Here is a 23,211-nt window from a genome sequence, read left to right on the forward strand (position 1 = left end):
CCGCATGCCACTTTCCCTAAAGCGTTGGGCAACTTGGGGCAACAGGGCTGACGGCTTGGCTTACAGTCTGAAATTGGACTCTCTATTAACCACTCATTACTCACCGAACCCTCCACCCCCCCCGCAGTCTATTTCACCTCCAAAACAACCGACTCACAAGCAGAAACACCATACAATAGAATGCTTGTTTAATCAGTCCTTGTCTGACGTGAGCAAGAGTAACAACCGTTAGAGCGTTGCCCTTGTCGCTTTCCCCACACTGCAAGCCCAACCTTCCATAATAGACGCCCGCGTCTCTAAGGTACCTTCGCGGGGACATTGTGTATTACGAGTCTCACTGCTCCTTGCTTGCAGATCTCAGCCTTCCAGAAGAAGCCGGAAGAAGCCAGAAGAGCCCTCCTAGCCCTGCACTGAGCACGCGGCACCTCTACAGACCCAGCATCATTTTGACGCCTGCCATGACATAGGGGCATCCCTCAGCAGCCTGTCACAAGATGGCCATACCCCCAACCTACCATGATTCAGACGCAGACGACGAGTACGAGAGGAGCGTTATGACCTCACCCCTCCTTGCTACCGATGATGATGCCTCTCCTACCGACTCTGACCCTCCCTCGACCGAGCCTACACCTACCACGTTGGGACACAATATTGACGTGGGAAAGCTGTCGCCTGGGAATACAGTTGTGGGGTGGACAACAGAACAATGCGCAGACTACATTTCCAGTCTGGGGCTGCCGCAGTATTGTGACAAATTCTTAGGTAGGGGTGATCATGCGCCTCTTCTCAAACGAAGCTAACGAGCATGATTGGTACAGAGAACGAGATCGTCGGTGAAGCGCTGATAGCCTTACGCCATGAAGAATTGAAGGAAATGGCCATCATCAGTGTTGGGCATAGACTCACTATCCTCAAGGGCGTCTATGATGTGAAGATCAAGCAAGATATACCGATAGACTCGGACCATTGGATACCGCCATGTAATTTCCCCATTCTCTTCATTCCTTTGGGTAGTTCTGACACATTGATCAGCCGCCGATGCGATGGCTCAAGATCAGACCGCCACCAGAGATGACATCTCCCGCATCATAAAGTCAATCGAAATACGTGACCACCGCATTCAAGCAGCCGAAGCTGAATTGCGGAAGATCACCGACGAGTACCGGCGACTACGAGACGAGCTTCTGCCTATCTTCAGGATGGCAAAAGACTACTCCCAACCATTACCTTACCATCCCAACAACAACCACAGTCCCAATCATCACGAAGATGGGATGTCACCAATGGTATCACAGCTGCCACCGGAGCAAAAGATTGGCAGCAGCTTATCCCGCAAGTTCTCCACCAAACGATTGTTCCTCGGCGGCACGCCGAAGAGCAGTTCCCCGACCCATATACCCCAGTCTATACCCGAAGGTCGTCAGGCTGATACGTCACTCGATCCTTCTGCAGCCGCCGTCGCAGCGTCGAATCATCTTACTACCACCGCCATGGGAGGCTCTCAAGCTTCTACATCACCATCGCAAGCAAACATACCTTCACCGACCTCTCCAAATACGTACGCCAATCAACCCACCCTCCACCAACGCACCTACCGCGATCAGCAACCATCGAGTGGCGGCTCTCGAACCATCTATTCCCACGCCGAAGACTCACAAGGCTACACATCCTCAGTCTCTACATTCACCTCCGATCGAGACCGCGACCGCAGCAACCCAACACCTACCCCGGGCAGCCAGCGAAACCGTGGTCCACCTCCTGAGCCATACCAGCAATCCCAACCACAGCGGCAACAGCAACAGCAGCAGCAGCAACAACAACAACAACAACAACAGCAAATGCAAGATGAACCATCTTCCTCCGCAGGCAACAACCGCGAACCCTCGGTCAATATCTTCAAATCCTTCCGCGTCAGCATGGAAGATCCCTGCGAGAGGGTCCTTCCGGCAGCTCTCAAAAAATACAACATCAACGCCGACTGGAAGAACTACGCACTATACATTGTGTACGGCGATCAAGAGCGGTGTCTAGGGTTACGAGAGAAGCCGTTGATACTGTTCAAGCAACTGGATAAGGAGGGAAGGAAACCCATGTTCATGCTGAGGAGGCATGCGGCACCCTTGGAGGGGCATAGCGGGCCCACAGGCAGTGGAGGTGGGCAGGGTGTGGGTGTGGGTGGTGGAGGGGGAGGGTATGACGCGGGAGGATTGGGGAACGGGAGGGGGCACCAGAGTAGCATTCAGTTACCCGGGGGAGTCTTATGAGCCCACGAGCTCGGTGCGAACGCCTGCATACGCTTGGGGAAAGGAGCAGATTTCGGGATTTCAGCACTACAGAAACCTTCAATTCGATTCGTTTTGTCATCTAGGGAGAATATGGAGGTTCGGTACAACAGCATGCTTCCACTCGCCTTCCCCCATTCACGAGAAGCCAGTGTCCAGCATCCGCAGCAGCGTCGATTTCGACAACACGATCTACTTACTTTACCGGTACGCGCCGAATGGGTGTCCGGCACCACAGCATCATTGAATTCGCTCCCACTCCCTTAAAGGGAGAAGGATCCAGCATCCACGGCAATCTCGATTCTCCACACCATTCTACATCTAGGGGGGGAAATAAGGGCATGGGTTCTCCACCTCCTCCGGTCCGAGAAGCCTGGCGTTTCCCGGATCAGTCATGTCGAAACCAGATAGCGAGGGAAAAACACAGCTTTCCTCTTTTAAATGACTTTTTTTCAGAAAGTGCCTCTTAGCATCGGAACAATGCGGATAGGGATATCAGGAGACGTGCTTTGTTTTCACTGCGTCTTCGATTCCATCCCCTACGTAGGGTCCAGCGTCTTTTTTCCCATCTTTGGCCGGTTTGTAGCTGACGAGTGATGGTGGATATGTATGCACACGATACCATTCATGCCTGCGGCGCTTTTTTTCAATGGAGCGGTCCGGGGGCATGTCGAATTTTCAAAAATCGTCCCTCGTCAGTCCTGGGAGCGAGCGACAACCTGAACACGTGAAGCATGAACGATCAATGATCACTTGGACGAAACAGATTTCCTCATCATCGTAGCAAAAGGGGTATCCAGACCCGCCTCTCCCATATCCGTCAGACGTGCCCGCCGCTACCAAGCGTCGAAATCCCCAAACCCCGCCCCCTTCTTCGTCTTCTTCTTCCTGCCCGGCTCTCCGCTCTCCCACTCCGCCAGCACTTCCCCCCCGTCCGTCGTCACCGCAGCACCGGCCATGTACTTCCCCACGCCACCGGTAGCGTCCGGACCTCTCAATCTCTTCCCCGTCCACGTGACCCTCTCATCCTCTCGACCCCCGGCCTTTCTGACCTCCTCTCTCGCCTCCGCCTCCCGATCCCTCTCCCGCTTCGCCGTCCAGAACTCCTCAAAGGGATCCACAAACACGGCCACTTCTTCCATCCGCACGGCCTCCAGCGGCCTCTTGTCCGTCTCCGACACTTCTACGTTTTCGATCGCGGACAGGGTTTCCATGCCGCCGACGACGCGGGCGAAGATGGTGTGTTTGCGGTCCAGATGTTTGCAGGGGCGGTAGGTGATGAAGAACTGGGAGCCGTTTGTGTTCTTGCCCTTGTTCGCCATGCTGACGACGCCGCGGGCGTCGTGGGAGAGGGGTCCGTCGAACTCGTCCGCGAAGTTCTTGTTCCAGACGGAGCCGCCGCCTTTGCCGGTGCCCGTCGGGTCGCCGCCTTGGAGCATGAAGTTGCGGATGTTTCGGTGGAACACGACCCCGTTGTAGTAGCCCTTCTTGCTCAACTGCGTGAAATTCCACACGGCCTTGGGCGCAAACTCCGGCAGCAGTTCGAGATTGATATCGCCGTAATTCGTCGATATGCGCGCGTAGCCTGGTTTCTTGACCCGGCGGGGCTTGAGCATGTATTCTTCGTCGCTCAGGAGGGCAAGATCGCCGCCAGTGTGGGGTGTGAGGCCTGTGGAGGTGAAGGAGGCGGCGGCTTGGCCTGTTGTGTGCTGGGCGGCGTTGTAAGGGATTGCTTTTGAAGTGTGGAGGGCTTGGGACTTTGCTGTGCCGTTGCTAGAAGAGGTTTTGGCGAGGGAAGTGGAGGGTGAGGTCGAGGAGGGTTGTTGGTGGAGGTATTTGCCGATTTGAGATTGTGCTGGCGCTGCTGTGTCTTTCTCTTTCAGCACGGAAGCCGCGCTTCCAAGAGCGCTCTTGTTGACACCCGCACTCCGCTCTCGTTGCTGCTCCTCCGTCAATGTATTGACGCCTTCTTGAAGGTATTTAAACTCGCTTAGATTCCTGCCCTTCACATTCAACGGATCTTGCAAGGTAATGATATCCTTCCTCCCAAACTCCACATCACTAAGCAAATCCCGCCACATCTTGGCTTTCACATTCAGCCTCTCAACCGTATCCCACGCATACACATTGCCCGTAGTCCCCACCGCTACGATGTGCGTGTTATCAGTAAACACCTTGTAGGTGACCGGATCCACCATCTCGCCCTCATCATTTTTGAGGAAGTGTAGCTTGAGCAAATCTGTAGCCTTGAGAGGCTGTCCACTGACAGGGTTGGTGCCGTGTTTGGAGAGCCATGTCAGAATATTGTCGACGTCGAAGGTTGTGCCGTCGGACGTGCAGACGGGGGATTTGAAGGGTTGGAGAGACAGGGCGCAGAAGTTGAAGGGGAGACGTTTGAAAGTGTTGTCAGGGGCGTTTGATTTGGAGAGGCCGGAGCCGGCGCTGGCGGAGTATGCATCTTCGGAAGCCCACTCGCTGTGGGTGATCTATAAAAGGTCAGAAAAGCAGTAAGACCGAGAAGAGCGCGTGGATGCTTACGTAGAGTTTGTCCGTACCTAGAGGATAGTAAAAGGTCAGCAAAGAGTCGCCGAGATTGGAAGGCGGAGTGCTGACCTTTGCCCATGATTGTTGTAGATCGTCTCTTAGAGCTCTAGAAAAATGATCTAAAGAGCTTCTACGCTAAACTTCTTTGGCCACAGTATCACGAGATTTCGTCATGTGTGTCTCTGTCTGGCCAGGTTACTGATGAAATGACTTCTTCTTGGTGCTCTCATTTGACATCTGTTGGATTCTTTGAATGATACTTGTCAAGCTAAAAGGCCAAAAGCCGGAAAATCTAAGCCAAACCGTGGGTATTATCCCCTCCAAAGCACCATCTACAACATACCATCCGCACCACCCACCATTTTCTTGAGCATATCCACCGTCTCATTACCCCAAAATCATGCCCCAGCACCCTGCTCCCATCTCACCGCCGCGATCCACTCCCCACCAAACTCCACCCCGCCCTTTCTCCTCATGCCAAATTTCTTCCAAGCCACACTCGCAATACCAATATCAGCTACAAAAAGGCTCGGATTTGCAACAGTCTTCAGACTTTCCATAGCAACAAGAAGCCCTGTTTTTGGTGCACCAAGGGAGAGTATGAAGTTTGCGTTGAGGACCAGTTCGCTGCCGTCGTGGGTGGTAGCTATACCACTTGAAGGGTCGATGCCCGATGGTAAATCGACGGCAAAGGTGCCTGCATCGCTTCCATTCGCCCAGCAGACGAGTTGGAAATAGGCGGCTTGGTCATCCGTTCGTAGGTCGTCGAAGGACAAGTGCATGCCTAGTAGAGCATCGACAATCAGATCGGTAGGCGCCTGGAGTTTCCGTAGAGTTCTCATTAGACCGTCTTGCTTGATAGCTTGGCCTCCACAGCTTCTGAAAGTTGTAAGCTGTCGCTGGACGCTTTCTAGTAGGTCGCATTCGCGCTCGAGGCCGAGAATGCAGAGGACGACTCGTACGCCGTGGTTCCGCAGATGGCGACCCGCTGCTATAGCCCGGGAGCCAGTTTTGGTGTTTCCCACAAGTATTACTATCAAAGGGCGGTGGTTGGGCTGTTCGGCGTCTTCACTAGAAGTCAGCCCGTAGGCTGTCTCCGCAATGCATCGTGCAGCGTTCTCGGTGAGCATTTCTTCGGTTAGACCCAGCTCTGTCGTAGAGAGCTGCTCCAATTCCAGCATCTGTAATGGAGAAACGCAAGGACAATGGCAGTTGGAGGAGGTGATTCGAAAGGATGACTTCCCAGTATTAGGAGGGCCAGATGACTTGCGGTAGCGAGAGGTCGAAGAATCTGTCTTGATCTTGGGACTCGCAATCCGATCATGCGTAGTTTGCCTGGATAGTCTGCCGACGGGTTCCGCAACGAACGTGGATCCGGAACCGTAATGATCTCCAGCTGTAAGGGCGCTCCCTTTTCGCGAAGGGGCTCTCGATGGGCGTGAGACATTCTTGCGTGAACTTCTTCCACTGCTAATCTTGGCTTCGCTCACTTCCAGCTCACTTTCCGTACTGCTGTTGTCAACGTTGGTGACATCTCCGCCTGTTGTTACCTTCCTAATTGGAGAATCCAGTACATTCTCGGTATAATGCAGGTTCTTCCCGCCAGCAGTGCCAGCTCGAGCGGCTGGCAGCCGATTGAAACTGACCAGTCGCGCCTCATCAGCCGTAGTGTCTTCCTGCCTGATCTGGTCGAACACCTTCCTCTTGTCGAATTTGGATAGATTCTCTTCGAAATCGAAGTCACCCATATCCTGAATATCGGTAGCATCGCCTGTAGCCCAACCATTCTGATCCTCCTCTTCTCTATAACGACGACGTCTGAGTTTCGGATGGTCTGGTGTTTGTTTGGTGGAGCGCACCGTTCCCGGTTCAAGTGCGTCTTTTTGGGGATGTTGCCCACGTTGTCCTGCCCGTGGTGAAGGGTTTTCGCGTGTAGGTTCTTCGAGGAGAGGGGTCTGCCGCCAGCCCTTGCCCCTTCCGCGCCGTTTTTGTGTCGATACCGGGGTAGTGTGTGGTTCCAGGTCGGGCAGATCCTGCGTTTGAGCGGGTAATGACCCTCCTCTTGCTCCAGACCTCCGAGTTCTCTTTCTTGAATTGGGCGCCCTCCCTTGTGCCACCTCCTTCAATTCTAGCAGCTCCGTGTCCTGATGCCTCAGAATTTTGCCATCCACTGGGTCTAGCCTCTCCTCATGTGTATCCCCATTGAGAGAGAGGTCGTTGAAAGGTGCCGTAAGCGTAGCAGAGGGTGTGATTGTGTCTGGATACACCGCAGGATGGAGGCTTTGAAGTTCCTCTCGTGCGCCAGTCGTTGCTGGCTCGGTAGATACTGGGGAAATTGCTAGTAGGGATGGTTCTGCGCAAGCAATCACAGCCGTTTGACTCGTAGCCACAAAGCCTCCATTGACCTTAGCATCAGGAGCTAAATATCCCTCAGGTCTTCCATAGCTAACAATAGCCGGGTCCACGAAATCATCCTTCTTTTCAGTCTCTTGCACTGTTTCCTTTGGCTCACTCTCAATGATCTCAACATCTAGCACATTCGAGCCATGTACGATGAGCGATTCTGGACCCGATGCCCCAGAGAGCCAAGTCACTATGGCTACTTGTCAGTAGACGTCGGGAAGTCGCAGGTCTGGACCGGGGAAGGTACCTTGGTCCAGGGTCAACTTTTGCTCAACCACTGCTGTGACCAGACCTCGTACCTTAGCGGGCGGCTCTCTGAGAGTTGCTAGCACTGACAGGCCAACGAATTGAGCCATTGTGAAGGGAGTTCACGTGGCGTTAGGATGGAAGGAGTGTTTATTCGAGCATCGGTGTTATGAGGAAAGGCGTGGCTTCACTCCGATCTTTCAACATCACTTTTCTATTCGGTTCACGCTAAATACCTTAATTTGCATCATAATGTATCGGATATTGCCGATCAATGCATTGAGCTAGTATGCTAAATACAACCAAGACAGCAAAGCACAAGCTCTATCATACTCTGGAGACATGCTCCTGCGCATGCAAGATGCTCGTCACTCTAACGCGCTCCTTTCCCTGCCATTTGTACACTATGCATACATCGCTTGCTCTTCATCTGGGTCGATTCCATAGATTGAATCGATAAAGTCCAGCTCATGATCTTTCGCAGAGATTCCGGGATTCCTATCCCCTTTCTGTGAAGTGGTGGCTTTGTTGACAGAGTAGAGACTATCGTAGAATGCTCGGACACGGTCGTGAGCCATAACCTTTTTCGGGTCGAATCTGGTGATCTGTAATCCTTCTTGACAAGTCGCTCGACTTAGTGCAACATATGCTTGCCCTTTCTCGAAGATCTTCCCCAAGTCGACCTTGACGCGGTCCAGTGTTTGACCTTGAGCTTTATGTATTGACAAAGCCCATGCCAGGATCAGTGGTACTTGCATTCGAGAGGCTTGAACTTCACCGCTCGGAAGTTCAATCTTCCAAGATTCCTGCTGACATAGAAGATCTCTCGAGCTACCATCCGCAATGGCAAATCGGACAAGAGGCCACTTTTGACTAGTGCTGCCCGGAAGGTCCTTGTCGATCATTGCCTTGAGCTTTTTCCTGGATGCTGTCATCTCCCCTTCGTTTAATTCCATGGTCTCTACCGCTTGGAATTCGTCCTCGTCCTCATGATAGATATCAAAGGTCTTCTCATCCATAAAGGCTACCACCTTCCCGACAGACCCATTCACAAGAGTGTCGTCAATGTTCTTGATCAACATCACCTGCGCACCCTTCTTTAATGAGATTGATGCTGGCGCCATACAATTGGCTAACAGCTTGTCTCGTTGCGCGTGGTCCACAATGGATCCGCCGTCCACTGCTTTGAATTCGAATTCTCTTCCACTGAGGTTCTTCATCCGAGCAGTGTTAGCATACTCGACTTCATTCCGCGTAGGAAATCTGTTCTAGAATTAGCAAGAATGTCAACAGAGTAAGTCATCAAGACGCTTACAGCTCTGTAGCTTCAAAGTCATCGGCAAAGCTTAACGGTCGATTGAGAGCCCGGAAAGCGTCGACTGACTTCGGCGTCAACCTTCCTAGCCTCATCTCGTTCAACATATTGGCAAAAACTAGAACGGTCAGTGGTCTTCTTTAGTGTATATCAAGTAACGGACCTGGGTCTTTTTGCCGGAAGACTTGAGTCAATCCGATGGTATGCTCAATCGACGTGTTCCAGGTAGCGGCATCAAAAGAGAACTTCGAGACTCTGCCGTAGTCTGGCACCGGTGGTAGCTGAAAGAAATCTCCTGTGATGATAAGCTGAATGCCACCGAACGGTCTCCCGTTGTTCCGTATCGCGCGAGCTATGGCCTCGAGCTTGTCAAAGAGGTCGCCATCTACCATCGATATCTCGTCAACAATCAAGACTTTCGTTCTCAACCAACGCGTCTTGGCTTTCGCGTTCCTCTTAACCTTCTTCACGAGCTCAGGAACGGCTTCTTTCCCGAGACCTATTCCGGCAAAACTGTGCAACGTGACCCCACCCACATTGCAGGCAGCGAGACCAGTTGAAGCTGTGACGGCGACTCGGTCAGGCTCTCGCTTATGCTTGTCGCGTAAGACTTTGATGGTCTCACGGAGGAGCACAGATTTACCAGTACCTGCGGAACCTGTGAAGAAGACACTCTTCCTTTGTTCAGCAACTAAATTCAACACCGACCTCTGCTCGTCACTCAAGAAGACTTTGGCTACAGTCTCTCGACCCTTCTTCATTTTCGATTTTTCAGACTCTCCTTCGTTATCTTTAACAAGCTTTTTGTGGCCCTGTCGAATCTTTTTCTGCTCTTCCTTGACAGCACTTGCAGTCTTATTCCAAGGATAGGGTGAATAGGCCTTGTCCTTTGGCAATGGTGTGTATGCCGTGCCAGATGAGTTCTGCGCTGTCTCTATCTTCCGCTTCTTGTTTTGGATCGCTTTTTCAGCAACCCAGTCTGGCGCCCCCTTTAGAATCATGTTTTTGCGGAAGCGTTCAAGGTCCTGATCTTTTCCAGTCATGCTCTGGCCGTGGCCGTTGGGATCTGTTTCCCCTCCAGTCAGGTCTGCACACTGGCGATCCAGCAATTTCCGCTCCTTACGTTCCTTTCTCTGATCTAAGATTGCTTGCTCAGAGGATGTTGGGGGAAGTCCACCTGTCAAGTCCTCACAAAAACGATCTGACTTCTCATGACGAGCCTGATCTGCTTTCTTTGCGTCCTCTACCCAAGGCAAAGTCCTTCGCTTATACGTATTGGCAGTGACAGCTGTTTGCGTTTGAGGTTTTGGTGGGGGCATCTGATAGTGTGACAGTGGAGAAGAGGACCAAGGCAGAGGCGTGCTGCTGACAGGTGTCTGTGGAGCAGTAGACTTTTTCAGTGGTGGATCAGGTAGCAATGTGCTTGATGAAGCACCTGAGGATATTGACCTGCTGGCTATTGGTGAGTCATCCGCGTCTAGGTCTATATCTTGGTCGTCTTCGAAATCGTTCTCATCAAAGAAGACCGGATCATGTAACTTGTCAAGCCTTCCTCCACCAGTAGATGGTTGTGTCAAGCTCATCATTGCCTTTTTCAACCCCTGCTCTTGGCTGCTGAATGGAGACTCTCTACCATTAGCCTGAGATGCAGTACGTTTTAGAGAGATTTTTGGGGTGGGATGCACCGTGTTGAGTATTGACGACGATCGTGGCTTTAAGGCATTGGCAGTGGCATTGTAGTTCTGTGATGATGTCGAGCCCTTGACGCCGGACACTACAGGATTATATTCTTGAGCAGCCTTTGCTAGCATGACCTCTGGTCGAAGATTATTTGGGGAAGTAGTGAAGGTGCGGCGGCCAGTATTCCCAGCAAGGCAAGGACGAACGGGAAGACAGCGGATCTGATGGAGAGGGAAAGACGATATGGACCTGGACTGCGCGAGGGCCAGGCGGCGAGATAGAGCAGCCAGTGTGTTTAACTCTCGAGAGTAGGCTATAACAACGTTAGTGATGGCGTCCAATGATGAAGCGCCAGCGAATACATTGCTCTTTTGTCTGTTTGTCGTGGATACTATAAAGTACTTAGGCAGTGGCTTGAAGATTTGCCTCGCGTCTCTGCCCTTGTCAATCCCACAAAGATAAACGCGCTAGTGGCCTTGGCAAAAAGTCCCCCATTACTGCATATGCAGCTCTACCATCATCTTCTGAAAATGAGAGGCGCAATCATCAAGACGGGATTCTGATACGCTATTGTAGCTTGCAGCATCAGCCAATTCGACGTGATGATCGCAAATACAATTGCTCCCACAGCCCTGCTCAAGCTGCAACAGATAGACAACGAGGAGCTCCATAACGAACTGCAGATCCGGGGTAGAGAGTAGAGAGTAGAGAGGGCCCATACCGTCGGTCCTCGCTATTGAAGCTACGGCCTTTGCTAATCATTGCCGTTGTAACTACAGATTTGTGACTTGGAAGCGCTGATGTTCTAGGTTGCTTACAGATGTGATATGCAGCGAAGCGCCGCTGACCTCCCCTTGCATAGAGACTGCATGAAAGATTTCCGAAAGGAAGGAGCAATCTCTGCTCCTATATTCCTCCTGTATCCCTCACCCATCATTTGGAGTTCAATTGATCCATATCTCATTCTATTCCATCCTCATGGCTTAAGCAGACGCCTAATCAATGCCACAGCTAAAGACTGCCTGTGCTGCCTACTGTCTTCGTCCACTCGTAATGCCTCCGCGGATAAACTACTGATGGGATAAGGTTGATGCCAAAGTGTCTGATCCCGTTGATGCAGAAAAGCGTGACAGTAAAATCTTGAAGCTTGATGAAGATGCTGGATGATCGTGCGGATGACAATGCGACTATCAACACAGATGTTGTCTCATTTTGCGTCTCTCCTCAACACCCTCGTTCTTCCACCTCCCACACCTTGAACTTGAACCATGTGATGAACCATGGCAGACAAGAATCTACCTCGCCTCCGGATACTGAATATGACTTCATTCTTGAATTCTTAAACGGCCTCAAGCCATTCGCCATCAGACTACAAGAAACCATCATGCCGAACCCTTCCACTCTTCCTCTTCCTCCTTCTTCTCTACCACCACCACATAGCGCGGCACCAATGCCAGGCACAATGCCCAGGGCCAAAGTGCCATCATTTGCAACTCGACGGGCAGCATGCACTCACCTCACAATGGAACGTCTGTACGGGGATTTCACGTGCAACGTCTGCTCGCGTTTCTCTAGTTTCGGCTGGGTGTACTGCTGCACGCAAGACGATGTTCCAGAATCTCAAGTCACACCTGACTCCATCTCAGAAATCTCAAGCCCGCCTCATCAACACATCAATGACAGTGGGGGGAAGGCAAGCAGTGTTAACGATCTGTCAATGCCACCGCCAACTGTCAACGAGGATCCGAGACTTGGAGGGGAGGACGCGCGAATTCCCACTGCCCAGCTCAGTCCATGGATCGAGAAGGCCATCAAGGACGGTCATTACACGCCAGAGCAGGTCGCTAAGCTAAGAGCACAGAAGCAGCATGTGGTAGACACTGCCAGGGCGGCAATCGACCAATTCGAGCAAAGCCAGAAAAACAGCAGCAATTCTCCACCTCAAACGCCAACTACGCTGCAGTCTGTCGACGCGAATCCACATCTACCATTTCCCATTATCAACGAAGTCCAGGACCCATCGACTACCAGTTCTTCCGCTGTCAACGTAGCACTGGCTCAGCGACCGAAAATGAGAATGTTCCCTTTCTGTAAATTCTGCGCCTGCCAGCTTTGCAGACCTACCCATCGTGATCGTGCCTGGCAACACTTTGACGATGTGTTCGAAAAAGATGAAGAGATCCCATTCATTCACTACGAGGATTGCAATCGACCATTGGCAAGCGCGTCTATCATGAGTAAAATTGGCCTACGTCCACCACGGCTACCAAAGCGCCCACTCCTACAATCACTTGACAGCAGGGCTCTCTATTCGCGTAACGAAGCTGGCCAAGTCGTTTTCAATAACAACAGCGGATCTTATCGCAAGTCGGCTGATCCCACTAGCTCATCCACGGACATTGCAGACACGAAGGTCGGGCTCGAAAGCAAAGGCTTCCGAGAGAGCATGAAGCGTGCGTTTAAAAGCATGCTGATGACGCGCCACCCCAGCTCTCGTTCGATTAGGAAGCGCAAGCTTAGCGAGGGAACAGACACTACGGAAGAGGATGCGGTCGAGTTTGACATGGGTCTGTGGAAGGAGCTAAATGATGAGCTCCTCAAGGAGGCTTCTGGTGTTCCCCTTCCAGAGAAGGACAGCGTTGAAGGATTGCGCAAGGAAGTTGCCGAGATGGGTGTGGGAGGTTTGGGAGGGGTAGCTGTCACGGAGGAAGCTGCTGATTTGGGGACGGTGGATGTTATCATGTCGGTATGAAAGCTACGAAAATAGTGGAGATCTTGCTCAATCAGTGGCTGCACATAGCTTTCCTAGACGTCGCTGGGGGTATATGTTGCGCATGGCTCGGACACACATGGCTCAAGATCTCACACGGAGAGGCCAAATTTCTGCCAACTACTGGCTGTACATAGCTCATGCTGAAACAGACAGCTTCCACAGCATCAAAAGTCAGCGCTCCACTTATCATCTCCTCTCCATTTCCTGCAGACTCATACTTCCAGCCCGCCCTTGCTTGAGCCTGAAAAATCTTTCCCGTGAACGGCATCTTTCATTGAGCAGTAGCCCCGCTGCCTCCAACACACTACAGTACAGGTACAGGTACCACACGCTCCTGAGAGACCTCTGCATCGATTCCCATCGCTGCAAGCCATCACCCAAGCTACAAACGCGGCAGCAGCCAGATAAACAGCTCCCGCCTGGAGTTGATACCGACAGCTACGCCCTAGTGTCCAGGCATCTGCCGTTGGGGCAGCGTATAGACCGGTGCGGTACCAGTGGCTAGCGGAGAGAGTACCGAGTACGCGCAATTTGACTGAAATAATGCTCCTCCTTTATCGATCATCTGTACGGGCGGGCACAACTGTTTTGCGAAGAGTGATTACAGCTTCGGAAGATGTATTTGGGATGGCTTTGTAGATTTGAGGAAGAGGGGTTCAAAGGTGTGAAGTGGTTAAAGGGGTAACTACAAACGGTTGATTATGAGCTATCCTATCTCCACAGACTACTGGCTTATTGAAATCCAATGTGAAATCTTTCCCCTTGCGGATCACACATAGGTCATCGTGAACGCCTAGGATGATGCCATCAATGCCAAATGTAAGATGAAGCGTTGTCATAACACATACTTTCCCTGGGTGCGTCCTCGTTGAATGGACTACATCAACCACTCTATAAGCTATGATTTCCCTAAATAGAAATAGGGGCCCTCTCGTAGTCAGCACATCCCTCTCTCCCCCTTCTACACATACCACCGACCAATCAAAAGCTGGGGAGATCTCGCAAAGGCACCTAATAAACATGGAATCCGCCGCCCCTGCAAAGCCTCCACATGACCGAGCAGCAAGGGCCAACCACACCACAGCCAACACTCCAGCAGCCAACACAGAACACGGCTCAGCCTCACTCAAGCGACGAAGCTGAAGCAAATCATGTAGAGCTAGCATCACCGGCAGCTCCATGCAAAGGATACCTGAACAGCCTCCCATTTTATCAAATCAACGGGCTTTGATGATTGGAGGTTTGCTGCTTTCTTCGATATGTGTTGTTAAGCACTTGCACCGCACACGTTCGATAGACGAGTAAGTAGTGGATGATAAAGGACTGCTTTGAGCTCTCATCGCTTCCCGTCGACGCCGCCGCCGCCGCCGCCGCGCCGCTTCTGCGCCTTCATCGCGCTCTCCAGCAGCAAGGTACAATCCTTTCTATTCTCCTTAGACACGTCAGAGGCGAAGTTGAGTAGTTTGCCAGCGTGATGCGAAAATGGTCCAAGACTTTCCACAACTGCACCGTGATCGAGGAGCGTCTTGGAAGCCGACGGATGGCCATGATGAGATGTGTAATGCAGAGCCGTCCTTCCGGGCAATTTCTCTAACTCAATGTTCGCCCCACAAGCTAAGAGAACGTTGATGACATCGACGTTACCATTACCAGCCGCCAGGTGCAGCGGCGTCTTCGATGTAAACCAATCTTTGTCAGCTGCGCCTTTGTCTGCCCCTGCGTCTCACAACATTCTCACGATTTGTGCAGAAGATGATGCGCTACCACTACAGGCCCAATGTAGAGCAGTCTGCCCAACAGGCGACGTACGGTCGACGTCAGCGCCCTTGTGAAGCAGCAACGCCACGATATCTGGATTCTCCCCCCTGGCAGCATAGTGCAAGATTGTCGCACCAGACTGATTGAAGATATTCACGTTCGCGCCATGATCAAGGAGAGTCTTGGTCAACAACAAGTAGCCGAGATCTACGCTATACATCAGCGGAGTCCAGCCCAGCCACTTGCTCTAGAGGAGTCCTGTGCTGCAGTAGCAGAGCCACAATTGATTCAGTGGGTGGGTTTTCCGTCTTGAAAATGCCAAAAATAAATCCATGTAATGCTGTGACTCCATCGGACTCGGCTCGAGATGAATCGGCTCCATGCTCTAGTAGTAATTTCAGGATCTTTTCCTGCCTGAGATACGCGGCGAGCAGATAAGGATCTTTGCCCTTCTTGGGATAAGCCTCACGTGGGATCCCGCTTCCCCTGGAGTCCACTGAATAAAGGCTAGAGCCTCGTGCTAGTAACTCTTGCACTTTCCCTACGTTTCCGTCCCTGATGGCGGCGCAGAGCTGTTCTGGCGATAACAAATCTGGAGATTGAGCCGCAGTGGCGGTTGATAACCTCTCCCCTTATCTATTGTGATATTACCAGCGTGGCCGTAGGAGCGACTTGGGCCGGGCTTAAGATCGTTATAATGAATTGTACCCGAGTCTTCAGATACGATTTCATCGGATACCTGAATTCGAGACAAACCGAAGGTGGTTGCTCCTCGACAGCGCTCTCGATCGCGCAACTAACACTTGGGTATACGCTGCTTTCACCCCGTTCCAGCTTGGCTATTTGGCTGTGATCAGCATGACACGGTATCGATTTCTCTCGAGGCCAGGACAGCTTTGCAGAGTCTGGTTAGACCATCATTTCGGGCTTGCCTTCGCGTTCCCAGGACCCATCATCCATCTTAAAAGATTAGGTCAGCAATGAGGGCTCGTAAGCCCAGAAGGTTGAATTCACTTGAACCGCAGTCTTGGTCGGATAGAGCTCGTAGCAGGTTAAAATATTGATTTCTCTTGCAACGTATCGAACCTTGTCATTCAAATCTGTTAATGTCGGAGACTCAGCTTTCAATCCTTGAATCATATCCTCTGTGGGTCTAGATTTGACTAGGGTCTCTAGTGCGGTTGTCTGTAGTCCGTTATGGGGTGCCCCTAAGAAGACGATCGAGAGGACCGGAAGACAGGAGCGGTAGATCTCGACTTAGCGATTGATATCACTCATTGCCTAAGAAGAGTTGCCATCAGCTTTTAATTTTAGTCTCTCGAGACTTCAAGCCCAGAGAGCTCACCTTTTTGATGATTAGACAGCCTAGACTATGACCAACGAAGATTATTGGCCGATCTTTACACTGGAACATTCTCAGCTATCGCAAAGTTTGCAAGAGTCTGCAGAGCTACTGACTCTGGTTGAAGCTCGCATATCCAACAGTCGGCGAGTAAAACTCAGACTATAGTCCGAAAGAATACTGCTTGACATGTTCCCTTGCAAGTGCGAAGGATAACCATAAGTTATGACTCTCGCATTGGTCTTTCCGGAGGTAATCACGGAACCACATCTTTTGATCAGAGTGCGCCTAGGAGCCATATGCATGCGCGGCAAGTCCAGTCACTGCAACTATGCTAGATATGATAGGTCAGCAAGTCCTATTTATAAATCTAGTACACACTCACTCGGCTAAAATAGACTCCTCAGGGTGATAGAGAGGAGTGAATCCGTAGAAATTAGCGTCTATACTGAGGTCGTCGTCTGATAGACGGGGGCATCGAACTAGATGGTCAGATGCTTGGAATGTGATGGTCGCTGTATGTTCCCCAGCTGAATCATGATTGCGGACCGCTGGCACAATCGACCTGACTTTGATACGAGGCCGGTCTTCCGGGTTGAAGTATTCTTTTTAATTGCTCTGCCATGGTACCTTGTGATATGTGTTCCCCAAGGAAAGTCCATGGTCGCAATGTGTTTATAGTCCCCATTGTTGCGCGGTCTCCCTCAAGGGCGGGTCCAAGGGTGTTGCCGCTGCCCCGTCAGGTATGTCATGCAGTCAGCATACTGTCTCTTAACGATCAGTTGCTATGTTTCTCGCGCGGCTGGCGCTGAAGAGCTTGATGGAATGAGAAAAGCCCCCTCCATGACTGCCTCAGCCTGTCCAGGCCCGCGGGCGCTTACCATCGGTAGAGGTGGTGGTTGCGTTGTTGCATAAAGCTTGCAACTAGCGGACGGGGGCTAGCCTAAGACAGCACCGCTTGCTCACTCGATTCGCTGTCATATGAAGCTGAAGAGGTGGGATTGGAGGTCTCTCTGCGATGATTGGTAGAACAGTTTCAGCTAAACTATAACTGCAGCAGCTTACGGGCAGGCGGCGCGTCATTAGCCTTGTTCAAGGTGGAAGATATCACTGAGAAAGGATCGTCAGAACAGCTAAGCTACGATTTTCGCCGTGAGCATCCAATGTATAACATATGCTTTCTTATCGTTCGGGCCACCGTGGCTATCAGTATAGCTCCGCCAATATGCTGTACAAATTTTGGGTGTGAACGCGTATGGCGTATCTCAAACGGGAAAAGCAGCAATAAAGATCGTATAGACTGATAGGTGAACAGTCTAGCTACCAATAGCTATCCGAACAACGGAAGTCAAGGAAAGGCAACAACAATAGGTTGCTACACGGAAGAGCTGATCATAGCAGTTGTCCACGTTGGACGGTGCTATCTTGTACACAATGTGTTTCGAAAGAAGCAGGAAATGAACTTTGGCGCCTGCAAATGCGCTTCGGTTGCTTCCTACGGTCGAGACCGCATTCAACGAATTGTATTCCTGGGTTGAGGCAGCGAGCCTTGACTGGGTGAAAGGACGACCGTTGCCCTATTAAGATTCTGGAGAGGATTGACATCTATTCGGATTGGCGGTATGTACATTCGAAGAGATGAGTCCTGCAGCGCTGCGCGATAATCCCGAAGGGATTATAGTCTTGGTAATAAGAAATGGATGAGTGGTAAGGGCATATGTGTTACTGTCAGCATTGCAGGGACTGATGTAGACTGATCGAGGATGCGTAGAGCTTCTGATTCAGGATTTGGAACTCTGAAAATATGTCTGCCAAAAGACGGGTAAATTCGACTGTCTTGACTAAGGACCTTCCTATAGTTCTGTACATATATTGCAGCTTTATGAAGCAGATGCTCCTAGTGACTGCAGACCATTCAGGAAGGTATAAGTAGAGTTTTGGAGTGGGAATGTTGCTTTGACACGTTTTGCAAAGCAAATTGAAACATCCGGCGAGATCATCATGGTCGTTCAAAAGCTGATGTTGTTGAAAGCCTAGACATTTGATCTTTGAATGACATATAGATATTCTAGTCGTTGACATATCTTTGACAGATCTTTTCTCTTTGACACAGCAGGCAGACCAATCAGCGAAAACGGTGGCTCTTTCGTTTCTGAAACCATGTTCTGTGCGCATAGGAGCATTGTAAATATACTCTCGGTAAAATGAATATATGATGGCAAGCGAGAAATGTTAAGAGTATAATCCTCTTTGCAAAACCATTTGCGGGAGCGCCCGTTTGGCGGTGTCGATTAGAATGGCAGACGCTACTGCGGGACTACTGCAAGCCACACGCGCAGTCTTCTCCACTAACCCCCATATAGAATAGGAGGTAAACAACGGAGACGCGCTCATGCCTCGAAAGAACAAGAATGACCACGGTATCGTGTGGGTAGAAGAGGATGTAGATTCTATGGAAGCAGGATCCGAAGGATCTTAGGGATTTAGTCAAGCGAGCTATGCTATATATGGCTAGAAAGAATGACTCCGTAGGAAGCACCTTCCGACTACTACGGAACAAATAAGATAGAGCCTCAGCGACTATAAAGCTATACACAAATATAGATAAAAGCTACTTCTATAATAAATAAAGCTGTAGCATAATATAGCATCTGAAGAAAAAAAAATAAAATAAAACTACTGCTTCTATAATTATTTTTATATAATACTATAGAAAGTAAGAACGCTAAAGCCTTTTATAAGTATATATATCTCTAAGAAAGTATAAACTTCTCGGAAAAGTATAAACTTCGGGAAAGTATAAACTTCGAGAAAGCTTCTAGCGAGAATATCTAATAGTTTATTATTATGATAATAAGGGGGTAATAAGATCTAGGAGGTAGTCTATACGAGTAACGAATTTCTTGAGATAATCTTCGTAAAATACGTATCTAATCTTTTAATTATTGAGTTATATAAGTATAAAAGATCTTTTATAGGATCTATCGTATTCACTTATTCGAAACGAATCTCTTTAGCGGGCTTTTAGCTTTTCTATATTTTTCTAGTATAATATAATTAGATCGTTAATATAATGCGTAACTTGCTTAATCTCTTTATTATATCGGAAAGTTATATCTTTCTTCTACTAATTTAAACGTTATCTAATCATATTATAAAGATCCGCCCGATAAATAAGATATTATTATACGATTTAAGTATAATTAATTAAATTCTTTAGCTAAGTTATCTAAGTAGGAATATTATATTTAAAAAGTATATATAAGATAGATATATTAGTAGAAGCTTTCGATAGTAATTCGAAAAAAATACTAATAGAAGAGATTTCTAGATATTCGATAATTTATATATTAACGAAATCTCTAGTCTTTAATAGTCGCTAATTTTATTTTAATTCGATATAAAGAGAATCCTTGCGAAGCACCGCTTTTAGTAGTTTATTATAGATTTCGATTATTCTTATACTCTTAAAAGTATTAGAAGGGCTATATATAACGATAATATCTTCGAATCTCAAGAATTCTTTTAACTTATTATTAAAGAAATGCTAACCGCGATCGAGATAGTAGATATAAGACTTTCTATATATAGTAAAGAATAACTTAAGATATTATATAACGTTCTTTATATTAGCAGATATAGTAATAAAGAAAATCGTGAATTTACTTATATAGTAGACTTTTATAAATATAAAAGTAGATTTTACTTTAATAGTCTTAAGTAAGTCTATAAAATTCATTTTTATAAATTAAAAAGAATATATAACTTTAATAGAATATAAAGGCTAAGATCTAATAGTAGGTCTATACTTAATATACTTAAGATACTCGATAATATACTTCTTAATATCTTATATTTTTCTAGATTAATAGCAACTACGTAGTCTTATTAGAATATTAATCTTAGTCTAGTATTTACTTTCGTTATAAACTTTTCGAAGTATAGTAAATATCTTTTCTTTCGATATATAAGGTAAGTATACGTCTTCTTAAAAGATTTATAGGATATATCATATTACTCGATATTTAAAAGCTTTTCAAAGCAGCGTAATAGTGAGAGTCGAAGATTCTACGGTAAGGAATTTATAGATTTCGTCGAATTAGATACTATTATGATAAGCTTTAATCTAAATCTTAACGTTCTTATCGATCTTATCGAAGTCTTTCGTAGATGATTTTATAGCTTCTATAGCAGAAATAGCTTTTAAAGAGAAAGAAGAAATATTATATAGCGTATCTCTATTAACGACTTCAAGTTACTTCAATTTAATGAGTACTACTAGAAATAAATCGAATCTATTCTTTTCATCCTTTTAGATCTATTTTAAGCTATAATTTTTTAGTTTATATCGTACTTATATAACTATAATATTCTCTAAGCATTTAATATCGAATAAGGTTCTCGATAAGTCGTTAATAGCTTTATTTCGAGGCTTAGATATATACTAAATAGTAAGATTTAAACGATGAAGTCTATTAGCCTAATACTTATAGATTCCCTTATAAAGATCTAAATCGAGAAAATACGTAAGAGGTTTATAATTAATATATATTATAGTAAGCTAATATAAATACTTATATAAGTAATTATACTTCTTATAAAACGTAATAATAGCGTAGAGTTCTCGCTTATAAATAGAATACTTCTTTTAAATAAAACTAAAGGTAAATAAATCGTATAAAATAGATACTTTCTTATTCTTTTCTATTGCGATAGACTTTTAAGATTATAAAGCTTCTAGTAGGGTAGCTTCTTATAGCGTAAGAATATAGTATTATATAATAGTATACTTAGCTATAAAATCGAAAGCATTAATATATATATAAACGATTCGACTTAAGTTAATATCGTATATGTTAATTCTTATAATATATTTAATATATAGAATCTCGAAGGATAGCTATTCTACTTAAGTTTACCGCTATTTCATCTTTCTTATAAATCTAAAAAGAGGTCTCGCGATTTCTATGAAGTTCTTTACTTATTAACGCGTAATATCTATAGTTTCTAAGAAATCTCGAATTTTTAACTAATCTAAAGAAATAAGCCACTTAATTACTTTAGTAACTTGTTCTTTAAGAATATAGATATATTCTCTAATAATATAAATTACGCTAAAAGTCTTAATTAATAATATAAATAGCTATAGTTTCTTAAAGAATAAGAGTAATTTAACTTACTCGACTCTAGAAAAGAAGTAATACTATAGAAAGAAAAATAGATTCTTAAAGTTATAAAAGCTATCGAAAAAGTCGTCTATATAAAATATAAGAGATAGCGAAATCTTAGAATTCGACGAATATAGTAAAGAAGATTCTAAAGAAATAGAATTAAATATTCTATAAGCCAGCTTCGTTATAGTAAAGCCTATAGATTATAACTCCTACTATATCCTCGTAGACTGTACTTAATCGATATCTGAAATAGTGAAAGTAAAATAATATCTATCGTTAGGATATAGAGGTATCGTGAGATATATATACTTTAAGTTCGCTGAGAATAAGTACTTATAACGTGAATTAGATAGATAATCGTAAACTTTCGAGCTTAGCTCGAGATAAGCTTCTGAAAAAAGCTCTATAACTCGTAAATAATCGAAAGTTATTCTAGACTTATTAGTAGATTTCGAATTCTCGACTTTATCTATTATAATAGTCTATATATTTCATTAAAATAGACGTTTATTTACAGACTTAGTAAGTTTATAAACATTATCTTCGAGATTATCTTAAATAAGCTTTCTTAGCTACCACTTTATATAAGAAGATTAATATTTCTAAGATTTCGAGAAAGTAGGCTTTATATTAGATATAATGCGTACTCGATATATAATAAGATTCGTATAAGGTAAGTCTCTTAGATCTTCTCTATTAAGATGTTTATACTAGTATAGTAATTATAGTATTCATAATCTCTACTCTACTATAGTAATAAGCGGTCTAAAAACTAATTCTAATTCTAGCTTATTAGTCTATTCTTTAAGTTCTAATAGTAAGAAATACTATAAAAAACTTCGACGAATTATTCTTCTAGTAGAAAATGCTTACTTAAGAAATATCTATAAAAATAATAGTACTAGCGTTTTCGAAGTATTAAAGACTTTAATAGACTAATTTAAAAAGCTTATAATAATTATTTACTTTAATAAAGAAAAAGAATTAAGATTTTTAAAGATAATAATAAAGATATTTAAGAGACTTAAATTCTTAAGATTAACTATTATAAATCTTAATATTTTAACGTTCTATTTAAGATAGACTTAATTTACTAAAAATTCTAACGTTTAATCTCTTTAATATCTAATAAATTATTTTCAGAATTAGAAGAACTATTAGATTTTAAAGAATCAATTTTCTTAAAGAAAGTCTTTAATTTATTCTACTTGATAGCCTTCGGGGTAGTTATAGCGGACTTGAAATATATTAACAAATTATAATCTTTACAGAAAACTATTTCCGAACCCACGATTTTTCGAACTTTCTCGTCTTTCGATTTATCTCCCAGAAAAATAATAGAAAGACGAATCGAAATAAAAGTATTTATAGTTTAAAGCTACGGAATCTCGAGAATTAAACTAAGATACTTAGATCTCCCTAATTCCGTAATAAATATAACTTCCGAAGTTATAAAATATCGAATATTTCTTTAGATTCCTTTTATATTAATTGTAAACCATACTTAATATTTTAGCACGGTATTATAATAATTCGCTATACGTATAAAAAGGTTTTTAAATTTAATCTTCGAAAGTAAGTAAAGATATAGACCTAAAAGGTGTACTAGTTTAGAAGATATTATATTTATATCAAAACCTTAATTCGTCTAAGTATAAGATTTCTCGAGGCTAACGTTAAATCTATTCAATTTC

The 23,211-nt window shown here is 46.2% G+C and overlaps 4 protein-coding genes across 4 annotated transcripts; 2 read left to right on the forward strand and 2 right to left on the reverse strand.

Annotated features, from left to right (window-relative positions):
* Positions 1-494: 494 nt before the first annotated feature.
* On the forward strand, positions 495-2,264 carry HO173_003535 (uncharacterized protein; the record flags this gene model as incomplete). The annotated part of the gene is made up of 3 exons (XM_037305460.1): positions 495-762; positions 819-980; positions 1,033-2,264. 3 exons carry the CDS (start codon positions 495-497, stop codon positions 2,262-2,264), a joined length of 1,662 nt encoding a protein of 553 aa, XP_037167562.1.
* An 854-nt stretch (positions 2,265-3,118) lies between these two features.
* On the reverse strand, positions 3,119-4,905 carry HO173_003536 (uncharacterized protein; the record flags this gene model as incomplete). The annotated part of the gene is made up of 3 exons (XM_037305461.1): positions 3,119-4,768; positions 4,821-4,837; positions 4,896-4,905. 3 exons carry the CDS (start codon positions 4,903-4,905, stop codon positions 3,119-3,121), a joined length of 1,677 nt encoding a protein of 558 aa, XP_037167563.1.
* A 319-nt stretch (positions 4,906-5,224) lies between these two features.
* On the reverse strand, positions 5,225-7,585 carry HO173_003537 (uncharacterized protein; the record flags this gene model as incomplete). The annotated part of the gene is made up of 2 exons (XM_037305462.1): positions 5,225-7,419; positions 7,477-7,585. The coding sequence occupies 2 exons, from the start codon at positions 7,583-7,585 to the stop codon at positions 5,225-5,227; spliced, it is 2,304 nt and encodes a 767-aa protein (XP_037167564.1).
* Positions 7,586-11,620: 4,035 nt separating this feature from the next.
* HO173_003538 (uncharacterized protein) lies at positions 11,621-14,386 on the forward strand (the record flags this gene model as incomplete). The annotated part of the gene is made up of 2 exons (XM_037305463.1): positions 11,621-13,212; positions 14,167-14,386. The coding sequence occupies 2 exons, from the start codon at positions 11,621-11,623 to the stop codon at positions 14,384-14,386; spliced, it is 1,812 nt and encodes a 603-aa protein (XP_037167565.1).
* Between the last annotated feature and the right edge of the window lie 8,825 nt (positions 14,387-23,211).

Source organism: Letharia columbiana (assembly GCF_014066305.1).
Source record: "Letharia columbiana isolate WasteWater2 chromosome Unknown Sc0000009_s0, whole genome shotgun sequence".
Lineage (NCBI taxonomy): Eukaryota > Fungi > Ascomycota > Lecanoromycetes > Lecanorales > Parmeliaceae > Letharia > Letharia columbiana.